The 21,328-nt window shown below is 39.3% G+C and overlaps 1 protein-coding gene across 2 annotated transcripts in view; it reads left to right on the top strand.

Annotated features, from left to right (window-relative positions):
* Positions 1 to 565: 565 nt before the first annotated feature.
* Positions 566 to 21,328, top strand: part of PTPN12 (protein tyrosine phosphatase non-receptor type 12) — a 78,876-nt gene continuing 58,113 nt past the window's right edge. For both annotated transcript variants that reach the window (XM_086745926.1, XM_086745916.1), the window contains exon 1: positions 566 to 785. In XM_086745926.1, the coding sequence (XP_086602052.1) occupies positions 687 to 785 (99 nt within the window). In that variant the 5' untranslated portion in view covers positions 566 to 686. The remainder of the gene's footprint in view (positions 786 to 21,328) is intronic.

The raw sequence follows: 21,328 nt of genomic DNA, 5'->3' as shown, positions 1-21,328 counted from the left end.
CTACAGGTCCCGACATGCCGCAGCGCCGGCCGCTGCCTCCCGGCCCCGGAGCTGCAGGTACCCACTGCCGCCCCATTGTACTCCAGCCGGAGGAAACCGCACTTCGCTCCGCTCAGTCGTCCCCCCCCCCCCCCGCATTCCGAGTGGTCCCTTCCAGAGCTCCATTCGGCGCCCTTCGGAAGGTCCCATCCGTGGGAAACGGGAGGGGCTGGCAACGCAGGGCGAGGCTAGGAGCGCAACGATTTCTCCCTCGAGGCTGGGCTAGCCGATGATTAGCGTTCGCCGCCACCAGTAGGACGAGGCGGCCGTCAGAGTAGCCAATGGGCATGAAGCGGAGACGGGCCAATTCCCGAGGAGGGGCCGGGCGTAGAAAAGCCGGGGGAGCGGGAGCCGCGCCTGCGCAGAGGGGAGGAGGTGGGGACTTCGTCGTGTCCCTGTGTCGGCGGCGGCGTCCAGGGAGGGTCGGGCGCAGGGAGGGGAGGAGAGGATGGAGCGGGCGGCCGGGCGGCCGTGAGCAGGGTGGGGAGCCGCGTTGCGCCGCGCCAGCAGGCCGCGGGGCAGGCCCGGGGGCTGGGAGAGGAGAGGCGAGGCAGCCGGGTGACGGGCTGGTGCTGCGGAGGGGGCTCGAGGCGGAGAGTGGGCGGGCGGCCGGGGCTCCCGCTCCGCAGGGCGGCCGGCGGGGCAGGATGAGCCAGGAGGAGATCCTGAGGAAATTCATTAAGCGAGTCCAGGCCATGAAGGACACGGACCACAATGGGGAGGACAACTTCGCCAGCGACTTCATGGTGAGGGGCGGCGGCGCGGGGTGGGGCGGGCAGGGCTCTGCCTCCCCTCGGGGCGGGGGCGGGCGGTCCCGCCGGGGGGGGCCGGGGTGCCGGGCTGCCCCCGCAGCCCCTGCCCTGTCCCCCTGTGAGCAAGGGGGGCTCAGAGGAAGCATCGCTTCCCCGGGAGTGACCTGCTATTTTGTGGCCCCCAAGCTCGGCCGGCTCCCTTGTGCCCCCCACCACTTTTTGAGCTCGGCGCGCGGGGGGGCGGGAGGGAAGCTGGCGGCCTCAATTTACCCTGCTTCCTGCTCCCACTCCCCCGAGAAGACTTGTCCCCGCAGTCCCCTGCCCCGGCCCGTCTGTCCTCCCGAGGCCGTGGTAGGTGATGGACTGTTGCAAAATTAAACGGGAGCCTTTCCCCCCCGCCCCCCCCCCCCCCCCCCCCCCCCCGCCTTCCTTCCCTGAGCAGATAAAGGGGAGAGAGGCGGCTCGGGCAGGGCTGGCAGCGCTTCCTCTCCCTCGCAGCCCCTCTTCTCGCGGGCTTGTCGTGAATAATGTCATCTGGGGACCATCGGGCACCCCTTCCCCCCGTTATCCACCCTTGTAGCCGCCTGCCTGAGGTTTCTCTCCTTTGCGAGGAGAAATGTTAAATGTGTGGAGTAGTCCTGGGAGGAATATTCATCTTCCTTTCCCGAACATCTCCCTTCGCTCCCCATCCCCCATCGCAGCCCTGCCTGTATCCCTCGTCCTTTCTTCCTTCCAGATCAGTTCACTGTCAGCCTTTGGTTAACGTGTGTGCTCGGGGGTAGAATTTATTGGGAGAATTAGCTCTTTTCCTGGTTTATTTTGGCTGTTTAATCTGGCTGTTAAAATGTTTGAGGGGATTTATCTTTTGAATAGATGGTCTGAGCTGTGAACAATAATTTTCATTGGGTAGATGCTGCTGGCACTTTTCATTATTGTTTAAGCACTTAATATCAAAATACAGTTTGACCCACAGAAGAGCTGAAGAGGAGCGGGTCAGCGACCTCCTTATGTGCATATCTTTGTAGCTTGTTTTATTATCTGGCGCTATTTGGGATTAAAACCACATCGTTAGCCCTTTAAGCTGTCAGTCTTTGCTAGTCGTCTGGGAACAACAACAACAAAAATCTCAATGTAAATGTCGCATCAGGGATTGTCTGAAATGTGGGGAGGAGGCCGCGGATATTGCGCAAGACAGAGGGGCGTTGGGAGCGCTGGCAGGTCCAGGGGTGGAAGAGGAAGTGGAATGGACTTTGGGAAGCAAGGAGTTCATCCAGGGTGGGGTGGGAGCCCGTGGGAAATCGGCCACGCTCTTTGGGCAGGATTTTGCAAATACTGAAAATATGCTGCTGAAACATCTGAGCATGTGGGAAAGGAAGAGAGAAATATGTAAAATGAAGAATGGCATTGGAGCGATAGGACATGTCTAAATATGTTTTGTGAATAAAGCATCTTCACTTCAGAATGTAAAGGTTAAATACTTTGACAGTACAGTTTCATTAAGTGATAGTTTTAGTAATGTAATCGCTATTAAAGACAAACTGATATCTTGTCTTGTTCTGATGACTCTGTCTCGTTCACATCAACTGCATGTACTTCACAGAAAGGGTGGCCTCGACTACTGGAAAATGCAGGATTTTTTTATAGCCTTTATGTTAAATACTTTGTACTAGATCTCCTAACTCACTTCTACCATCTCCTATCTGACAAATAGCCTAATAGTGTAGGCTTTCTTGTAGTCTAATGGCATACAATGATTTTGTCATCCTTTCTTTGAAGTAACGGCACCTCTGTACAGAAGAATAGCTTTTGTTTCAATTTCTCTATTTGGCAGCACATTGTTTCTATAGCTTTCAACTCTATAGTCGGTAAGCTTTCCCATTGCTTTCATAGAGCAGCAAGAAAAGAGAATGCTGATAAAAAATGGGAATAGGATTGTGGGAGCTAATTGGCAAGGCATTTCAGGAGAAGGATGTATTACCTGAAACAATGTTAAATGCTTTGGAAAGAATTGCATTCAAAATGTCTTTTGTCCTCTTAACACTTGCTATTTCAAACTTTTGTATTTGATTTTTACATAATAAATTATAGGAAACCCAGGAAACTAGGATGCTGATCTTTGGTCTTAATAATCACATTAGTCTCAATATTCACCTCTATATACTAAAGCAGGTGTAGATTATTGTGGTGACAAGAATCATGATTACTGACTTTTTTTTTTTCCCACTATGAACATGTTGGGGTTCTTTGTTGTTTTTTTTGGGGGGTATGGGGGTATGTGTTTTGTTGTGTTTTGTTTTTTTTTTTTTTTTTTTTTTAAACAGAGACATGCTTAGATCCTCTTTAGAATGGTTGAAAAGGTTGAAAAGGGAGAAGAAAAGAGAGTTGAAGGGAGTAAAAAAAGTCATTATTCTGTTTTATTTAAGATTTAGTAGAGATTTTTCGGGGGGGGGAGAGGAGGGAAGGGAGGAAGTTGTATTTTTCTCATTTAAGTGCAGGATGTACTTTTGCTGTTAAGCAGTGGTAAATTTGTGGAATAAGAATTGCTGTTACTCATCGCTTCATTTCCAAGTCAAAATGGAATCTAAAAATAGGAATGGAATAGTGGGTGAATGCAATTGAAACAATTCTTTATTTTTACATCTTCATTGCCTCTGAATGTGTTTAGTAATGGTCTTACAGAATTATATTTAGGCCTGAGTGAATGAACTAAAAGTACCTGATAGAGAGGTGACAGGGAGTGCTGGAAGAGAGGGCAGAGAATCAGAGTTACGTGCAGGTACACTGATTAGCCTGGCTGAATGTTACTGAAAGTCCGTAGCGTAGATGACTAAGAGTGCTATTAAATAATGCCATTGACGTACCTGAAAACATGTTCCACTTGGAAGGTGGAAAGTCAATTATTTCCCGCCCCCCGCCCCCCCCCAAGACAAACTGTATAATCTGGGCACCAATAGCAACTTTGTTACTAGAGAGCAAATGTATTTAATTTTAATTAGTGTTCCCTGGAAAGTAAGCAGGACTTACTAGTAGATCACTACAGTACTATGAGTGAACACAATGAGGTTTAAATGAGGCTGATGGTTTGAAAACAGTATAGGCTTGTCTGGTTTTTTGCCAGTAAGCATGTATCTGTGGATATCTGAGCAAGTGGTCTTTTTCCTAAAATAATGTAGGTTAGGATTTTACTAGTAGGGTTATAATACAGCCAAGAGTATACTTTTTCCTTGTTTTCTGCTGACATTGCTATTTAGGCAAAAGGAAGTAAGTGTAGATTGCTTCCTCTTGGTGTTTCATGTTGTATGAATACAACCAGCCTGGTCTAGATTCTGATTTTCTATAATGAATATGTGTCTTACATCAAGCAAGGACTGGAATTCAAAGCTCCATTTTGGGGTAAATAAAACAGTTTTTCTAGATTTTTAGAAAGACCTCAATAAATATTTTTTGCTGATTTTAATTTAATTTATCCACAACTAACACATTTTTGTTTTCTTATGCAATAGTCTTGACAAAAGCATTCTGATACTCTCATTTCTATCATTTGTCTGATGTAGATTAACATTGTTACAGGAGAACTGAAATATGAATGGTGTAAAGCTTTACCTTAAAAAGTCAGATGTTATGTTTCACATGTTTTGTGTTATGTGATGATCTTGCTTAGCCTTTTGGCTTTTATCTCTGGCTAATCTGTTGTCATGGAACACAGAATGGCTGAAAGCGTTTGTGGTTTTTGCAGTGGGTACAGTGTAGGGGACCCTGCGCTGTTGGCTGGAGGTAGTGGTGTCCAAATGATCCTGTCTTATATAATTGGTCTAATAATGATTTTTAACAACTTTGCAAGGCATTACTAGGTATCTACATCTGGTATCAGATCTTTTTATACCTTTCTTTCAAGAGGACACTGGTAACTGACTTGGACAACTGAATATTGTGTATCTGTGTTCTCTTCAATCCATCTAAGCTGAAACTCTTAGGTTTGGAGATAGCAAAGAACTTGATTTACTGTTTTCTAAAGTATGAAAGGGGGTTTGAATGGGTCATTGATTTGAAACAGGGAAATAGGTAGTTTCCATGCTTTTAACCTCTTGATGGTTTTATTTTCAGAATTTTTATTGGTAAGTACTCCTTCCTCATTGTTTTGTGAAAATTTTATTTTTAAAAAAGGGGAGATGGACTGTGCTTGACTTCTAAGCATAAAAGCTAAACTGATCATATGCAGTGCTGTGCCAGATGTTATAAAACTTGCTTTCCCTGTTTTGGGAGTTGTTGTGTTTTTTGGTTGTTTTTTTTTTTCTTTCTTTTTTTTTTTTTGTTGTTTTTCCAGGAACGTGCATCTTTAATAAAATGCCTGCCTACTAAAATGACTACTAAAAATGGATTGGCAATCTAGACTATTCTGAATCACTGATCAAGACAGCTAGGTTACACAGTGAAAGTCCATGTACTAATGGCAATTGTGAAGTTGATTTTCTAATTCCTGTACACTGTTAAATAGCACAATGTAGATATCACAAATACTGTGTTCAACCATAGCCGTATCACTTGGGAAACACCCTTCTTACAGGCTCGTCTGTATATTAATGTGCATTTGTGTAAAGCTTCCTGATTCAAATAGCATTATGCACCTCTTGGGTGTCTGTGAAGATAGTTTTTCAAATCTGTAAGGCAAAACATATAATCTGGAAACTTAGTGAAGAAATATAAGAGTATTATATATCTCTGCATTTTTATTTTTAAGTTTTTTTAAAAATAAGCTGTATAGACATTTTTTGAAAGTATGTTTTCTTGTATTTATTTACTGAGTTTCATGCTTGTAGCACATAGTTTGAAACATGAACTCTCAACTTATACTTTATCGTATACATTGTAAAATACACATTGTCTTTTAAAGAGAAATAATTTTTATCTGTTAAGGCTAAACGAGGAAGAACAGTTTGGTAGAATCAACTAGATGGTACACTGTTTCTTGAAACTTTAAAAATAAATTGGTGTAAATATAGCTTTGCATGAATTTCTTGTAAATTGGGGGCTTTTGAATGAACTTCAACAGTTCTGAGCACTTCTTTCCCCTTAAGTGTGATAGAAAGAGTGATTGCCTTGGAGAAAACCACCCATAAGTGTGTTGTACAGCTGATCTGTTCTGAGAAGCTGTGCTCTTACAGATGTGTTAATAGGTCATACACAACTGTCACTTTAGATACACTTTTAGCATTTTTATAATTTCAGAGTAAAAAAATGGATCTGTTACAACCCATTTTCCATATTATGCTTTAATTTGAGTGTTAATGTATTTTTTAAGTTTTATTGCCATTAACTGTGTTTCAGCTAGATGCTGTTAATTTGATTGAGGGAAACGCACTGGCAGATTACTTCATTGTGAGCAGTGGTAGTCATCCAGGCCATTCGTAAAGCTTCACTTACATAGACTACGTCTGCTTGGAGCAATATGACTGAACAGTAATTTCAGTAACCCTTAACTTCAGAGGCTTCTTAAATTTTTGTGAAATACTGTTCTTTAAATGTTATACAAAAATACAAGTTTCTGTGAACAACCATTGTGTTTAAATATTCAGCTTTTTTTGTCCCCTTCTGAGGAAATGAGTGTTGTTGCTGTGGTTTCAAAGATGCCATTCTGAATTTTCATAGACGCGAGTGAATGCAACCACAAAGCTGCTATAGTGACCCTGGAGTATAAGAACTTGCAAACTGCCTAAAATTGCAGTAGTTCTTTCGGGCAAATGAAACTAAAACAAGTCAGGTGATGCTCTGGGTTGTGTCAAATAGCTTGTGTGGCAGTGAGTTCTATTCGCTCAGTCTCTAAAGACAGCAGTGTATAAGTCAACTGTTCTTACGGAGTAAAGGGCCATGTCCTGATTCTGCTGAACGTTATAGAATTGTTTGGGAGGAGCAAACAGTAATCTTGACTTTGCACCTCATGGCATACTACATGCACTCCAAGTAATTTAAATAGCATATAAAATACATACTTTGCTATTATTCTGATCTCAATTCTACAATGCCTTTTGCTGTATATAGTTATATGTGTATAGAGTGAGATAACGTATATTTAGATGGATACCTAAATATCTATATATAAATGTCTCATGTGACCGTAGTTCGTCAACCCTAGGCCCTAATCTATAGTTCTGTAGATCTATGTGCATGCAGAGATGTATGCATGTACATAGATATATAAATATGTGTATATATGGATGTATGTTTGTATGCTACTCTGCATATATCTGTGACTGATTGCTATAGTAAGAATTTTTTGTTTTGGAGCGTACATAATTTACCTTAAAACTGCAATAGGTTCAGGGTATTTTTCCTTGATGTTATTACAGCCGAATAGAAGTTGCCAGCTCTGCAAGCAGGAGAAGGTTAATCTGAATATCTCCTTATCTAATATGTATACACTTGTTAATAGTAAGTGCAACAGAAGTCCAAGACTTTTAAATTAATCTTAAAGCTATTAATTTGTAATAAACAGAGATCCTGTTTGATTTTCTTCACTGTTACTATTTAAGAATCATGGATATCGTGTTGTGTCCTGCTACGGTTGTACTGTAGCATGCTTAGCACATAGGACACTTTGGCATAGGGAAAATAGTAATGCATATGTTTGTGTTGGGAAAAGGTAAAACTACAGCAGTACCTTGTACACATTTGTAGAACTGAAATCAGAAGCTAGATGACGTTTTTCTTCTTGGTCTTATGAAATAGCTTTTATTTAGGGAGAGGCATCAGTGTTAAAGGTCAGATACGGAACTGAGTAAAGCCTTGGGTAGAGCAGAAGCTCTTTGTGCCATTAGGAAGTGTGGTGTTTGCATCCTGATATTTGCATCCTGGTGTTTTCCTCAGGCTATTGTACTCCACATTTGCTACAGTTATGCTAGTGCAGGCTTGGATAACTCAGCTGTGTATATTTGCCCTAAATGAAGCATGGATATGCATTTCTATTTCTGTTAACTAGCATGTGGATGTTGCAAAGAGATTAAGCTCTTTGTTTTCCTGCTTCATGTGGCAAAAAAAAAAAGAAAATTGCCAATATAAACTTAACCCATGAATTATTTGTTGAAATTTGAATAGTCAGAATATGTTAATGGAAGGAGAGCACACTGGTACAGCTGTGGAGTTTTTAATCCAGAACTGGGAGCCTCGGAGAGTGGCTGTGTTGTTAAAGTACTGTCTGGAGTCCCTCTGCATCTTTGAGAAATAAAATTGTGTTCGGACCCAATACCACTGAGACAGTACAAGTACAAAGCTATTAGCTTTACTAGGGAAGCTGAGAGTGCAACAGTGAGATAAGGCAAGAGTTGTAAGAGAAAAGCAGCACAGTGAAGTCTGTCAGACTTTAAGACCATCATTCTGTGTTGGGAACTGTTGTTTAAAAGCATCTTTGAATACTGATGTTTCAGTTGCTGCGAGGTTCACATAGGAAAGCTACTGCTTGTGTCTCTGAGGGTCTCATTCTAGCTACCCATTTGCCGTCAGCTTTAGAATGAAAAAATTCTTACATGGCTAAAAAGACAAAGTGGAGAAATAAGTTTCCCAAAAGGTACCAGATAAATGGAGGTATAAATAGATGACCTACTTTGGTTGACCTAATTTTTTCTCCTATCTGTCCTCCTACAAACTGATACTTTTAATTTCTTTAAAAGGTAGTTTTATTGGTGGTAATCAATTTGTGGGAAGACCTAAAGGCAATATTGCTCTAATGGAAGTGTCTTGTGAAAGAAAAGCCTAGAAGAATTGAATTATCAGCTGTAAAAAGTAGCAGACTGACGTAGCCAATTACTTCAATGGGGGAAAATACCTAGCTATTGTAAGAGGACTGAAGCTATGAATGATGTTGCCTCCTGGGCTAGACGTGTTGTTAGGAACAAAAGCAAATAAAGATACATGTTTCATTCATTCAGATTTCTAGAAGGAAGCATCAGTAATTTTGAAGGATATCCTACCATGATGCTTCTGACAGTTCATTTAAAAAAATTTATTTCACTTCTGAGCTATCATAGTCCAGTAAAAATAATTGAATTGCCTAGCATTATGAATGTGCCAAAGGCAGCTACATTAGTAGACTGAAAGCAGTAAGTGCGGTATGGATTGGTTGACTTCTTCAATTTTTAATCTACTGTGATTTGGAGAAATCCTAACACAGTTGTTAAGTGTTCATAACTTATCCATATAATTTAGGTTCCTTTCTCTTTGGAGGAAAGACTCTACCATTATTTTTTTATACGTTGGAGAGCAGGCTTTGATTCTTAAACATTATTAAAATATATTAGTTTTAAGTGTATGGCCTTAGCTATGAGTTTTGTTGTCTAAAGCCATAGACTGGAAATCATCAGTCTCTAAAGGGAAATCAACTTAGTTAAAACCATATTGCTTTAAAGAACATACGCAGTACTTTAATATCTTTTACTTATTTATAATACTGAACTTGTACATTTTAAACAAATTTTTTTTTTACATTAACTTTCTTCTTATGTAGTCCTGTAAGTTCTAGCTGGATTTGTTTATTTTTCTAAGCTCAGAGTGCAGTGGTGCCCCCTTGCACGACTTTGCATCTTGCTGCATTTGTCTGTCATCTTGTCATTATTAATGCCTCATGTGGATGACATCTGCTTTTTGTTTTTCATCAAAAACCACACAGATGTTTTGTACTCCTTGTGAGCACAGGAAGAACAGCTTCTATGTGGATCGGTGAGATTGAGAGCAGTTTGTTCTGGAGAGGTAGATGACCATCTTTCAGCTGTCCAGCTGGCCTGCAGTGGGTACATGGGGCTAAGACTTTTTCTTCTGCTCAGCTCATAAAGGACAATCAATGGGAGGCTGAAAAGAATGTGGTACATGAGTGGCATTGTCTCATCTTACTGCTCTTATTGAGGTTGGATAGTTAACGCCTCTGCTGTCTTTCATATCTGCTGTAGGGTCAATGTAATGGATGAGAAATCTGTTTCTGGTGCTGAGCTGGGTGTCTGCAGCTGTTCAAAGTTCTAGTTCATGCAGGTTTTGGCTGGAGTTCAGAGACCAGTAGGCGTGATTCCCAGCTACTCACCATGTTTGAGAGTTTCAGGGGGCTGTTAGTCCAGCATTTTTGTATTGTTAGCCATTGTTTGAGTTTTGTGTTTTTTTTTTTTTTTTTTTAAATAGATGTTGTCTTTCATTTATGTTAATATGGCATTATTCCTCTGATAGTTCTTGGAGGACACAGCTATCTTTGAATAACTGAGTTCCTAATTCAAAGGATGCTGTCTGGGTTTCCTGTCTTTTAAGTGTTCAAGGGACTTGCCAGTGTAGATTATGCATCATGTTGAAATGATTGATTGCTGTGGGAACTGCACAGCTCTTAGGAAGCCTGAGTGGTGTTCCACTCTGTCCTAAATGTTTCACTTCTTATTTGACTGTATTGGGCTCTCTAATGCATAACTCTGTGGTGGAACAGTGTCTCTTTTTCCTCAAGGCACGCAGTGTTCTGGTAGCATATATGGTGCTTGGGTATAGCTTCCTACTTACATTTTCTTGTTGGATTAGTTGTCCAGTATTTGCACAGTCTTACTTCACAGTACTGAGGAATTAATTAACATAACAAGCAGAACAAACAAAGAAAAACAAGTGATATGGATAGTGAACTACATTTAGACTGTGGATAGGTTGGGTTTCTAAGTTGATGGCTACCTGCTCTGTAAGTAAAATTGATCATGTGTGGTAAATGCCTCAGTGGTAAATGTATTATGTCCTGCATTTTTGCACTGCATAGCTTTTCTATTTATTGCTTTTCCACATATAGAAAATAAGTCTTAAGTCTTCCTTTATTTTCTACTTGAATCTTTGCTTTTCTACATAGGAAGCAGGATTACAACTGAAAGCTATGCTTTCATTATTAGTTACTCCCTCATGTATATTCTGATATTTTTAGCAAATAGGTAATTGTTAATTGAAATGAATATGATTGTCCAGTAGGAGTACTCAAGGGAATCATTTAGCTCAAAATAAAGCTGGGAAATGAAAGACTGTTCTGGAGGGAAGAGCATATGTAGGTTAGTTTAACCGCTTCAAAAACCTGAGAACTCCTGCAGAAATGAATTAATTATAAATTGCCTATAGAGCAGCACTCCTATTGCACAAAGTGCTAAAGGAAGGAAATAATCTCTTAGATATGGTGAGTCTCCCTAGATCACTCTAAGTATTTGACAGTTTCTTCTAAGACTTCCATTTTTAGTAGCATAGGTGGTTACACAAAGCCACATTGATTTTTATTCTGACCAAATTAAAAGGTAAAACTGATTTTAACTGATTTCCTGTGAGACTGCATGAACATTACTGTGTGTAAATGTTAATGGACATATAGGGAACTATATATAAAATGTTAATGGCTAAAAATGACTATGATTTTAGGCAGGTGGAAGGATCTTAAAGTACTTCAGGCATTTGCTGGAATTCTATTTTAGTAAAGAAATGCATTAGTTTATAGATACTTTCTTTTTCCTGTTATTTCTACTTCGTGAAGAGTAGTCCCAGAAGGGAGAAATGTAACTTACCTTGTTTCCTTTAACAGCTTTTTACTACTACTAAAAAAAAAAAAAGCACAGTTGTATTTCTTAGAAATTACAAAATTCTACAGCCTGTTAATAAACAGTTTAAATTGAGACACCAATAACACTGAAAAAAGTGTATATCCTAAAGTCAATAAGTTGTTACCATAAATACATGTATAAACTGTGATTTCCTAAAGGGAAATAATATTTACTTCTAAAGTGCTAGCTAATTCCATAACTAATTCTAATATGGAATAGCCCGAGTGAGAGCTTACATTTGATAATTTATATTTTTGGTGCAAAGCTGTAGCTTTCTGGCACAACATTTTAAAAAGCATTAGCACTGTTTAAATTGGTGATTGTGTGAAAATGAAGCCAGCATCCTGTTTGTACAGTCTTATAGCATACATAATAGACTTCCCTTCCTGTATTCATAGAAAAAAATATTCTGTGTCTGGTAGAGTAAGGCAATATGATCATCCAGTGAGAAAGTATGTGCGTATAAAAACCTCAGTGATTATATTTTTAGCTGTTATGGATGAAGATAACTTCCAGACATATGAAGCATACATCAGGCCAGGATGTGTTTAGAAGAGAAAAAAGTAGCAATGAAGCAAAAAGGGAATTCAGCACAGGGATATAATTAAGTAGTGAACGGTTTATTTCTAGAGAGACACTACCTTTGAAATAAACATGACCATGATTTTAGTCAGGTAACAGATCTTGTATGGCATGTCAGGGAATCACTGGAATTGGCTTTAGTACATAAATGCAAAAATGAGTTCCTTCTATTCTTACTTCAGTACCGTGTCCTTTAGATTTTATGGGACCATTGTATCATGTACCACTTTAAAACCTCCAGAGCTCTGTCCTGAAGTCAGGAGTGTCCCGAATCACGTACTGATTCTGTAGATTTTCAGGTGTTGTTCCTTGGAAACTATTGCAAGACAAGTGCTAGTAACACAGCAGACAATATTTACTAATAAGATTTCTACGATAGTTTTTTTTCTTCCTGTTAACAGATTTGTCCTAGTGTGATATTAGAATTTAGCATTGACTGGCAACAACTGAGAACATGAAAGGTTCTGTTGGTAGGAATGTAGCTTACCAATTTTATATGCTTGAACTGAAGATTTGTTTGGATAGAGATCACAACCTTCTCTCCTTCCTGTGGTGGGTCAGCTTAATGACTATATGATTGTCATATTGTTTGGAAAGTTAAATATAGAAAACCTTTTAATTTATAAACTAAGATTGAGAAAACTTCCAGAGAAAGTTGGGAAACTTTGCCTATGCAAGGTGTATTGTGAATTTTAAGGATATCTCAGATGCCGTGGAGGAAGGATTTTTGCAGAAGCAAAGATAGAAGCAGCACTGGCTCGTGTGGGCTTCCCTTTCCTTTCATACTGATTTGTCTTTAGCTTGTTGAATCTAGCTTCTGGACATTGTATAAACAAGATACCCTTCAGGAATTCTGCGTTTGTGTCAACTAGTAGTTGAATCATCCCTGCAAAGTGTGTAGTTTTCCAATGGGCATAGTACTTCTGTCAGACCTTATGCAAATTGCAACATGTGTATTTTGATTCAGCACATATCAACTCTGATCTATCTTGGATATTTTATTTTGCTTCTCTCTCCTTTTTTTCCTCCTTTTTTTTTTTTCCTCCTTCTTTCTTCCCTCCCCTTTACTCCTCTGCTTGTGCTACCTTATCCCTGTACTGCTAGAACAGTTCTGTTAATTTTTAAACCATCAGTTTTTACTGGTTTTGGAAGACAAAAACCATTGCAAGATGAGTGGAAAACCATGTGAATAAGTTAAATATCTTCAACTTTGCTTTTGCCTTGCTTCTAGACTGGAAGCTTTTCAGAACAAGCAATATTAGCTTTATACAGATTGTTATGGATTTAATGAACTAGAGGCAAATGATTGCCTATAGTGTAATTTGGTACCCTTTTAAGCTGTGCAAGCATTGATGGATCAGTTGTTGGATTATAATAAGAGAGAAGGTATATGGGTGGATTTTTTTGTTGTGGTTTTTTATTTTATTTTAACTAAATGTTCAAAGTAGAACTGGCTCGTCTATTTGAGTCTGGTTTTAAATTCAGAACAAAATAGCTTAGCCACACATTTAATTGGCTTTATTATCCTCTTAAAGAGAAAGTTAGGTTTACAAATGTTATCTAGCTCTGATAATCCACATTTTTAATAAGTAAAAAGCTTAGTGTGTTAGCTCTGGACAATGACTTAGCTAGACTGGTTAAAAGCAGGGATTGAAAGGGTTTCTCCAAAGCTGTTCTGAATGTAACAGGCTGTTGTCTCTGCATGTCTGAAAGTTGGACTTTTTTGATTCTCTTCGGAAATGGTCTTTGTAAGAATCATCATGCACACTGTTCGTTATAAATTTTCATATTATAGTTTGTTTATTTCATCAGGATTAATATTCCAGGGTTTGTACTGGACCAGGTAATATTGCTTATAGATCCCTCTCCTCAAAAGAGAAACTGTAGTATTGAACTATTTTCTGAACTTGATTATTATAGAAATTCCCGGAGACCAAAGCCTAATTTGAGAATCTTGAAATAAGTGCAGAGTCCTGACGGCTACAAGGGATGCAGTCAATAGAGAGAATAGCAGTGCAGCTTGTATTGGGGTCATGATGCAATCTTCTAGTAAGTAGTGTGTACTTGAGCGTTCTCACATAATGTACTATTCACCATAATGCATCTATAAGCAGCACTTGCATCCTGATGAGACATTGTGATACTTCACTGCTCCTGTGAATGGATTCACTTTGGCTGTACAGTACTATTTCTGTATTTTGCATTTTAAAGACAAGACTTAGCAATCCTGTAGGTCTCATCCTATTAATTGTCATGCAGTTACTGTCTCTTTAGAACAAATGTGTATTGCTGTCTGGGCTTATTAGCATTAATAGCTGTTCTGGTTACTCAGTGGAATACTGATGCACAATGCTAGCATCTGGGAATGAGAAGAGGGTAACCTTTAAGGGAAGGCACAATGCAGGGATTAAAGAGGGCACTGCTACTGTTCCTTAAAGTCAAACTGCAGCAGAAGCTGAGGTTAAACTTAACTGCCATGTTGAAAGTAAACTGAGATCTTTTAAAGCTATTGATTTTGTTTGGAATGCTTCCACTTTCATTAAGGGAAATAAGATTGAGAAACTTGGTTTGTGTCCTACTTATAATATGGTTAAGTAGTTCTTTTAGTAAGTGTGGGGAGTTCTGATACTTGGAAAGGGTCGTTGTTTCTGCCCAACCCTGCACACAATATCTAGCCTGTTTCCTAGAAATATTGCAATAGGCGGTTTTCCACATCTGTAGGAATTTAGCAGTTTGGTTTTTTGCTGACTAAAGGCATATCTGGTTCCACACTGAAAAGCAGGTCACGTAGTTTTCGTGGCTGTAAGCAGTACAACCTGTTCCTTTTAAGTTGTTCGGTGCTGTGTAGCCTCACTTTCCCAGGTTTTGTTTTTTTTTTTCTCGTATAGAAGAGAAACCTTACTTTTAGTATTTCCTATCTTGTAAAATTTTAGATAACATTCTTTCTTACCTAGCCTGTCCCAAGAGTGGCTTTCATAGATCTGAGGAAGTAACTTCAGTAATGCAACTTTCTTCATTTGCTGTATTTCATCCATGTATGTTGTCATTCTGAAAAGCAGTGACTAGCTGTTTCACAAACTTAAATTTCCATTATCTAAAAGTGTAATTTAAGTGTTGATTCTCCAGTTTTAGATCTATGCATTCAATACTCAGTAAAATGCTATAAAGTGCAATTGTTCTTGAGGGAGGTAAAAAAACCATCTTGATGGAGAAGGAAGCAGTGAATAGTAAAAGTTAGGAAGAAGCTATTCAAAAACAGGAGTTTCTTTGTGGAGATTACGTTGCATTTTAGTGAGCTGAAACAGGAAGGTGTTCGTAGCTTACTTGTGTGCAGGTTAGCAGCTTGCTGCTCTCTCTGTGAGTTATGTATGTTGAGCAATATACTGAGTCGAAAGAGACAGTAAAAATGTGGAAGAAGTTCTGCTTGTGCTGGGAGCTGTCACCACTATTTCAGAGTCAAACAAGACTGACTCCGCAGCTGTGGGCTTTGTGATGCTCACCCACCCGCTGCCTCTCTCCTGATGTGTCTCACCAAGCCACCTTGTTAACTCTGTGGCTTAGCTGAAATGGCTTCTGGTTTTCCAGAATTAGAATGTGAGTTTGACCACAACTGTAGTATTTTCTCACAGTTTTTAAAAATGTATCTGTAAACAGAGAAAAGAGTAATACTTCATTTAGTGTTGAGCAACTTTCCTGTTCCTAGATGGGCAAGTGTGGGCTGCAGCCAGTGTCCGTAGCAAGTTACTGTACAGCGTTTGCTCTGATATGAGGAGGGAATGGCAATAAAAGAGATTATTGGCTTAGAAAATAAGATTAAAGGAAACAGAATTGGAATAAAAAGCTAAGAGGTGGAAAACTGTTAAACTTGCTGCAACAGTTAAGTGATTGATATGTAAAATCTCAATATATAAATAGCTGTTGTCATTGATGTGAACTATTTCCTCCAGTATGGTAAAAGCAGTCCAGCTAACCTTTGCCTGTAGGGTTGGGTATAAAACTCTGTCCTGGTGATACTTCATTGTACCAGAATTGAACAGTCTTGCATTGATGAAATATGGCTAATACCAAACGTAAAAAAAAAATCCCAAAGCTGTAGAAGTAGGAAACCCCTCTATCCACATCTTATCATAATGTAGATCATAAAAAACCTTTCCTGTGCTCCATTTGTTAGCTTCTGTAATATCTGATGCAAAGAAGCAGATTAATCGCAGTTTATGCCCTTATGATTATAGCTAGAGGGAAACTTTTCTAAACATCTCAAGTATGCCATAGAGTTGTATCCAAAGTGTTTACGTGCCTTTCCCTAAAGACGGAAAGGCCTAGGATCTACTTTTGTTACTTTATCGTATTTTTGCTGATTTCTTAAAATAAGAAACTTGGGATTTCCGTCAATCCCTCTAATCCATTAGCATTTGTAACTTAGAGGGTTTTGATAGTATCTAAATATTTAAGAACATAGTTATCATTAAATCTGAATTAATAAACCAGTAAAGTAGTATTGCTTTGTAAAGGCTACCTGTATTCAGAGGTGGTGAGTTTGTTACTTGAACACAATTAATTAGCTGAATATTAATAATTTTAATTGTGGTATTTGGGACAAAGCAATAATGTGAATTGAGTTGTCTTATACTGCCTGGAAAGGATCTCAATGTTATTTTTAGTTATATATATATATTTTTTTTTAGCAGTGTTAAAATTAGAACCACACATGGTACAATAGGTATATTCATATTGAGGGGAGAACGATGAATCTACAGATCAGTTATGTCAGTGTGAGTACACCTGTATTTGACCAACTGATAGTGTCAGCATGGTAGATGAAGATACGATGTAAATAAGACTTAAGGAGGTGTTGTCAGAGTTGGAATCTGGCCAAGATGCTCCCTTTATTGCTGTTAAAGGACCACTTGTTCAATCAAATTATCAAAACAGTTACTTTGGAAGAAAATGGACCAGCAAGCACAGAATTCTTGTAGTGCGTATATGCACGTGGGAAGAAAAACCTGGAGTTATTTCCATATTGGTGGCAGTTTTCTTGAGATTTCTTTGGATTTGCAGCATAAGAGCAGAAGGGTAAAACTGCCTGAGACTTGCTCAGGCAAATAGGAGCTGGGCAGAAGACAGACAGTCCTTTAAAAATAACTTTGTTATAAAACCATGAACAGTTAAAGTGATCATAACTACAATTGTGGTGCTTGGGACAAAGCAGTAACATGAATGAGATTGTATTGCGCCGTCAGGAAAAGATAAAAAAAATAATCTTCTGTACATGGTGCAATAGGTATATTTTTAACTGAGGAGGAAGATAAGTAGATAAACTTTAGGATCATATGATACTTTATGGTTTCTTCAGAATATAAAAAAAAGCTGTAATATGTCACATCAAATGTACACTGAGTTTAATATGTTATTCTGACTGGTGGATACTGAGGGAAAGAATGTAAGAAATGAAACAGCAATCCTCCCATTTTCTCTCAGTGGTGGATTCTGAGTAGATGCTCCCAGACTTTGTACATGGTAGCAAGAGGCTGGCGATCACAGGACACCGGGACTCGTCACTGCTGTATTGACAGTCCAGGTAGCGGCAGGTACTGCTACCTGGCACGTTTGAACAGGCCCTGTGCTGCTTGCAACTGTTTTACAGAGCTAAAAAAGTATAATTTCCTTTCATTCAACTTCCTCATTTTCTTTTCTTTTTTTTTTTTTTTTTCAAGTTCCTATTTCTAAAGGAAAAAATTGTGGTGAATTTTTTTTTTAAAACCTTTTCCTGTCTGGCAAGGATACCAGATCTAAGTATGCAGCAACCCTAAGTGATTCTTCTGGAGATGCATCTTTAGCCGGGTCCTGTGCTTTCTCAAATCTGCCTCCAGGTGATTTTCTTGCTGTGGGATTGAATAAGAGAGTTCTCTGGCAAATTGATTTGATATCTTTAGAAAGCAAGAAATCTGTACTTTGTACTCCATCAAAAATTCTTAATTCGTTCTTTTTCAGCTTCCCAATCTCCTCCACAAGAACCACCAGGTTTCTTGTGTGTGCTACTGCTGCTGTGATTGCTTCTTTGATCGTATAAGTCTTACACAATCCTGGGTGCATTAAAATTTGCTATAGAAACTTAGCTTGATTTTTCTCACCTTGCTCTTGTTTGTCTGTCTGCTTTTGTAATGCATGATGCTGCTGCCCCTCTAGCACGCTCTTGCCTGGCAGTCCTCCATAACTTGTAGGCATTAATTTCCCAGTATGTGGTCCTGCCATCAAGTTTAAGAGTGCTTTTATATTGGTATTCTCCTTTTAGACTTAAATCTATGCATCCCTGAAGCGGTCAAGTGGTTGGACTAGATCCTTTCAACTGAAATATTCTATTCCATGCCAAATGTATGGTTTATGTTAATATCTAGATTTCATGCAGGTGACTAGAAACACCTACTCATTTCTTCTTGCAACAGGCACCTAATGTGCCTGAACTTTGACTTCTGCTCTGTCCTTTATTTAGGGTGTGGTGTTTGCATGCTTATCACAGAGGATTTCACACTGTGCTATAATAATTTATTTTATTGCTTCTGAGTCTAAGCCTCTTTAGGCCTGATTGAATTTTAGTACAGGTAGAGGCCATTCTTGTGTCTAGTATGTTTTGGATATGTGTGTGTCCAAAAGTGTTGTTTTGTCTTTTCGGGTATTTTAGGAAACAGGGAACAAATACCTGTATCTTGTAGCCCTTTTTTCACCCATTTTCAGCGTGCCTTTAGTGTCTATTGACCCATGTCCTGTACTTTTAATGAGTAATGTTGCATGAAACAGGTCTTGGTCTTTAGCCTCTTGCCTTACTGGCTAAACTTTGTGTCCAGGACTATATTTATGTTCTGTATCTGATTTCCACAACTGTTATGCTGCTGTCTGCTCCTGCGGAGGCCCAGGTGATGCCCAGGGGCGCTGTAGGAGCATTTCCTCCCTTAGGGTTGAGCCGGTAGCCGAGGCCTGGCCGCTGTGGCCTTGCCCTTGGCAGCCGGCGCTTGCCTCTGCCCGAGAGGACACTGCCATCTAGCGGGTGGGCCCACACACACAGGGCAAGCGAGCTGCTGCTTTAAGGCCCTCTTTGTGCTGAACTCCCACCTAAACTTTGCTGCCGTTTAGATCCTCAGGGTCGTTCGGAAGAAGGCGGTCGGGGAGGGGGAAGCCTAGCCGGTTTTGAGTAGCTGCTTCTGGGGTTTAAGGATTAAGGGTTGTGCCGTCAAATCAGTCATTGCGTTGTGGTGGTGGGAGGGGTATTCTTTTGCTCAGTCAAGTTGCCTGTGTGCGAGCCTCAGATGTTTGTAATTAAATCATTTAAGATAGTGATAAGTTACCTGTGTAGCACAGCAAGAAGAGGCAGATGTTCCAGCTTCTCACCTCTGAGACAGGTAGTGCCTCTAAGTTACCTTCAGTTCTGGGCCTATCCTTTCCATGAAACTTGAAGCCTAATAACACGTGGTGGTGGTGCTTTGCGGCTTGTCTCAGACATCTGTTAGTTTAACTGGGAACCAAGTAGCAGGAAAGGTTTTAACAAGAACACAGTTTTTCCAGGAATGTTCCCAAGCAGAGAACAGTGCTTAGAAATCAAACTTTCTGAAAATGTGCGTCAAAATGTTTGTATTATTTTTAAAGACAAAACCAGACATTTCAGTTGAAGCAATAAAATCTAGGTTTTTAAAAATAAAATAACATAAACACTGCATAAAGCTTGATAGTTTAATAGTTAAGCGTAGCATCTTCTCTTATCAGAGGCAGTTGACGTGGACTGAGTAGATCTTTGTGCCTGTGAGCAGTTAAGACTGTTGTGCTGATTGTTATTTGATCTCTGAAGGCTTAAGTCATTCTGCACTAATGTTTGTTAAAAAAGAACGTACTGGTGTGAGATTTGTTAACCATCTAGTAACTTCCTAAATGAGGGTAAAACAAGAGACAGTTTCAATGCACTTAAATTATGGCTTGAGATCAAAAGAAGCCTTTCAGGCCCCATTTAACAGTGGAGGAGTCAGAGAAAGTGTAGCCTGACAGTGCTTATAATGAGGGTGGTAGACTTAAATGTTTGCTGATGGTCTTTAAAAAGGAAAATATTGCTTCCTTGTCCAGAGACAGACTAACTTTTTGCTGAAAGATGCTAAGGTTATTTTGCTGTTTGCTTGCATTCTTTGGTTACAGCAAAAGTATCCTCAAGTAAAACCAGATTATCACAACCAAAAACATAAACATAAAAATGGATTGATGTTTTATATGAAATACTAGAAAATAAAATATAAAGGCTACTAAAACGTTTTCTGTGCAAAGGGCAATTATGCAATGCAAGCAACAGATAAAATACAATACGAATGTTTTTATCCTAAGAGGAAAATTTCAGTAATTTTAAGTTGAATAATCAGACCATTAATAAAAATAAGAATGTACAATCCATTAAAAAAAAAACCCGAAAAAAAAAAACCCCAGCATCAACTGACCTGTTACTTCAATTAAGAAGAAAGAGGAAAACCCAGCTTTTATCTCCTGTTGGCTGTTAAGTATTTATACTGTCTTATCTCTAGAAGTTTCCCAGCATGCTTACTACTGAATACAGCCTGTTTATCAGTAAATATCTTGTGTCCTTATTTCCTCAGTGACTACTGTGAACACTTATGAGTTGCCACTTAGTTGGTTTGTGATAATATTCATGTGTATTTCCGTCATTGTCAGCTACTAGTATGCAACTTTATTTGGCACTTTTTGAGGTTAGTCTTACTTCTGTTACCCTGACAGTCTATGTGCTGTAATATTCACATCTTCCCCTCCTAGTGATTGTTTTCTAGCTTTGTCATCAAGTGTCTGTTAGTGTGCTCTGCTTTTTATGAGAAGTCATGAAGGAAAATACCTGATTGGCCTGGGAAGCTTTTTGAAAAGCTCCACTTGTGAAATCCCTCCAGTCAGATGATTTTTTTTCCTAATATTTTTCCTTGTAAGAACAGACCGAGTAGGCCTATCTTGCCTGAATTCTTGTAAAAATTCACATACTCTTCTTTTCAATTGGCACCATATCAAATAATACTTATTTGAAGGTCAGATTAGAACAGCTTCCTTTCCCAAGAAAAGAAGTGGAGTCTTATTACTTTGTCACTTACTCCACATAGATGGGAATAAGAATCTTGAGGCTGGATCTGAAGATATTCCTGTGCGTTTCTGAAATACCTGGAGGTAAATCTGTCATTCAGAACCTGGGGGCGTTGAATAAAGTTGTTTGTATTTCATATAGAAAAAAAATGTAATAAGGGTTTGCTATTGTTTACCAAACAAACAGTCATCTCTTACGTTATGGATTGTAAATATTCAGCTTTTAAAGCAATGACAGTTGAGGATTATTTAAAATTTATCAGC

The sequence above is a fragment of the Chlamydotis macqueenii genome, chromosome 1 (genome assembly GCF_036417535.1).
Source record: "Chlamydotis macqueenii isolate bChlMac1 chromosome 1, bChlMac1.mat, whole genome shotgun sequence".
Lineage (NCBI taxonomy): Eukaryota > Metazoa > Chordata > Aves > Otidiformes > Otididae > Chlamydotis > Chlamydotis macqueenii.
This window is presented reverse-complemented; position numbering and strand designations above follow the sequence as displayed.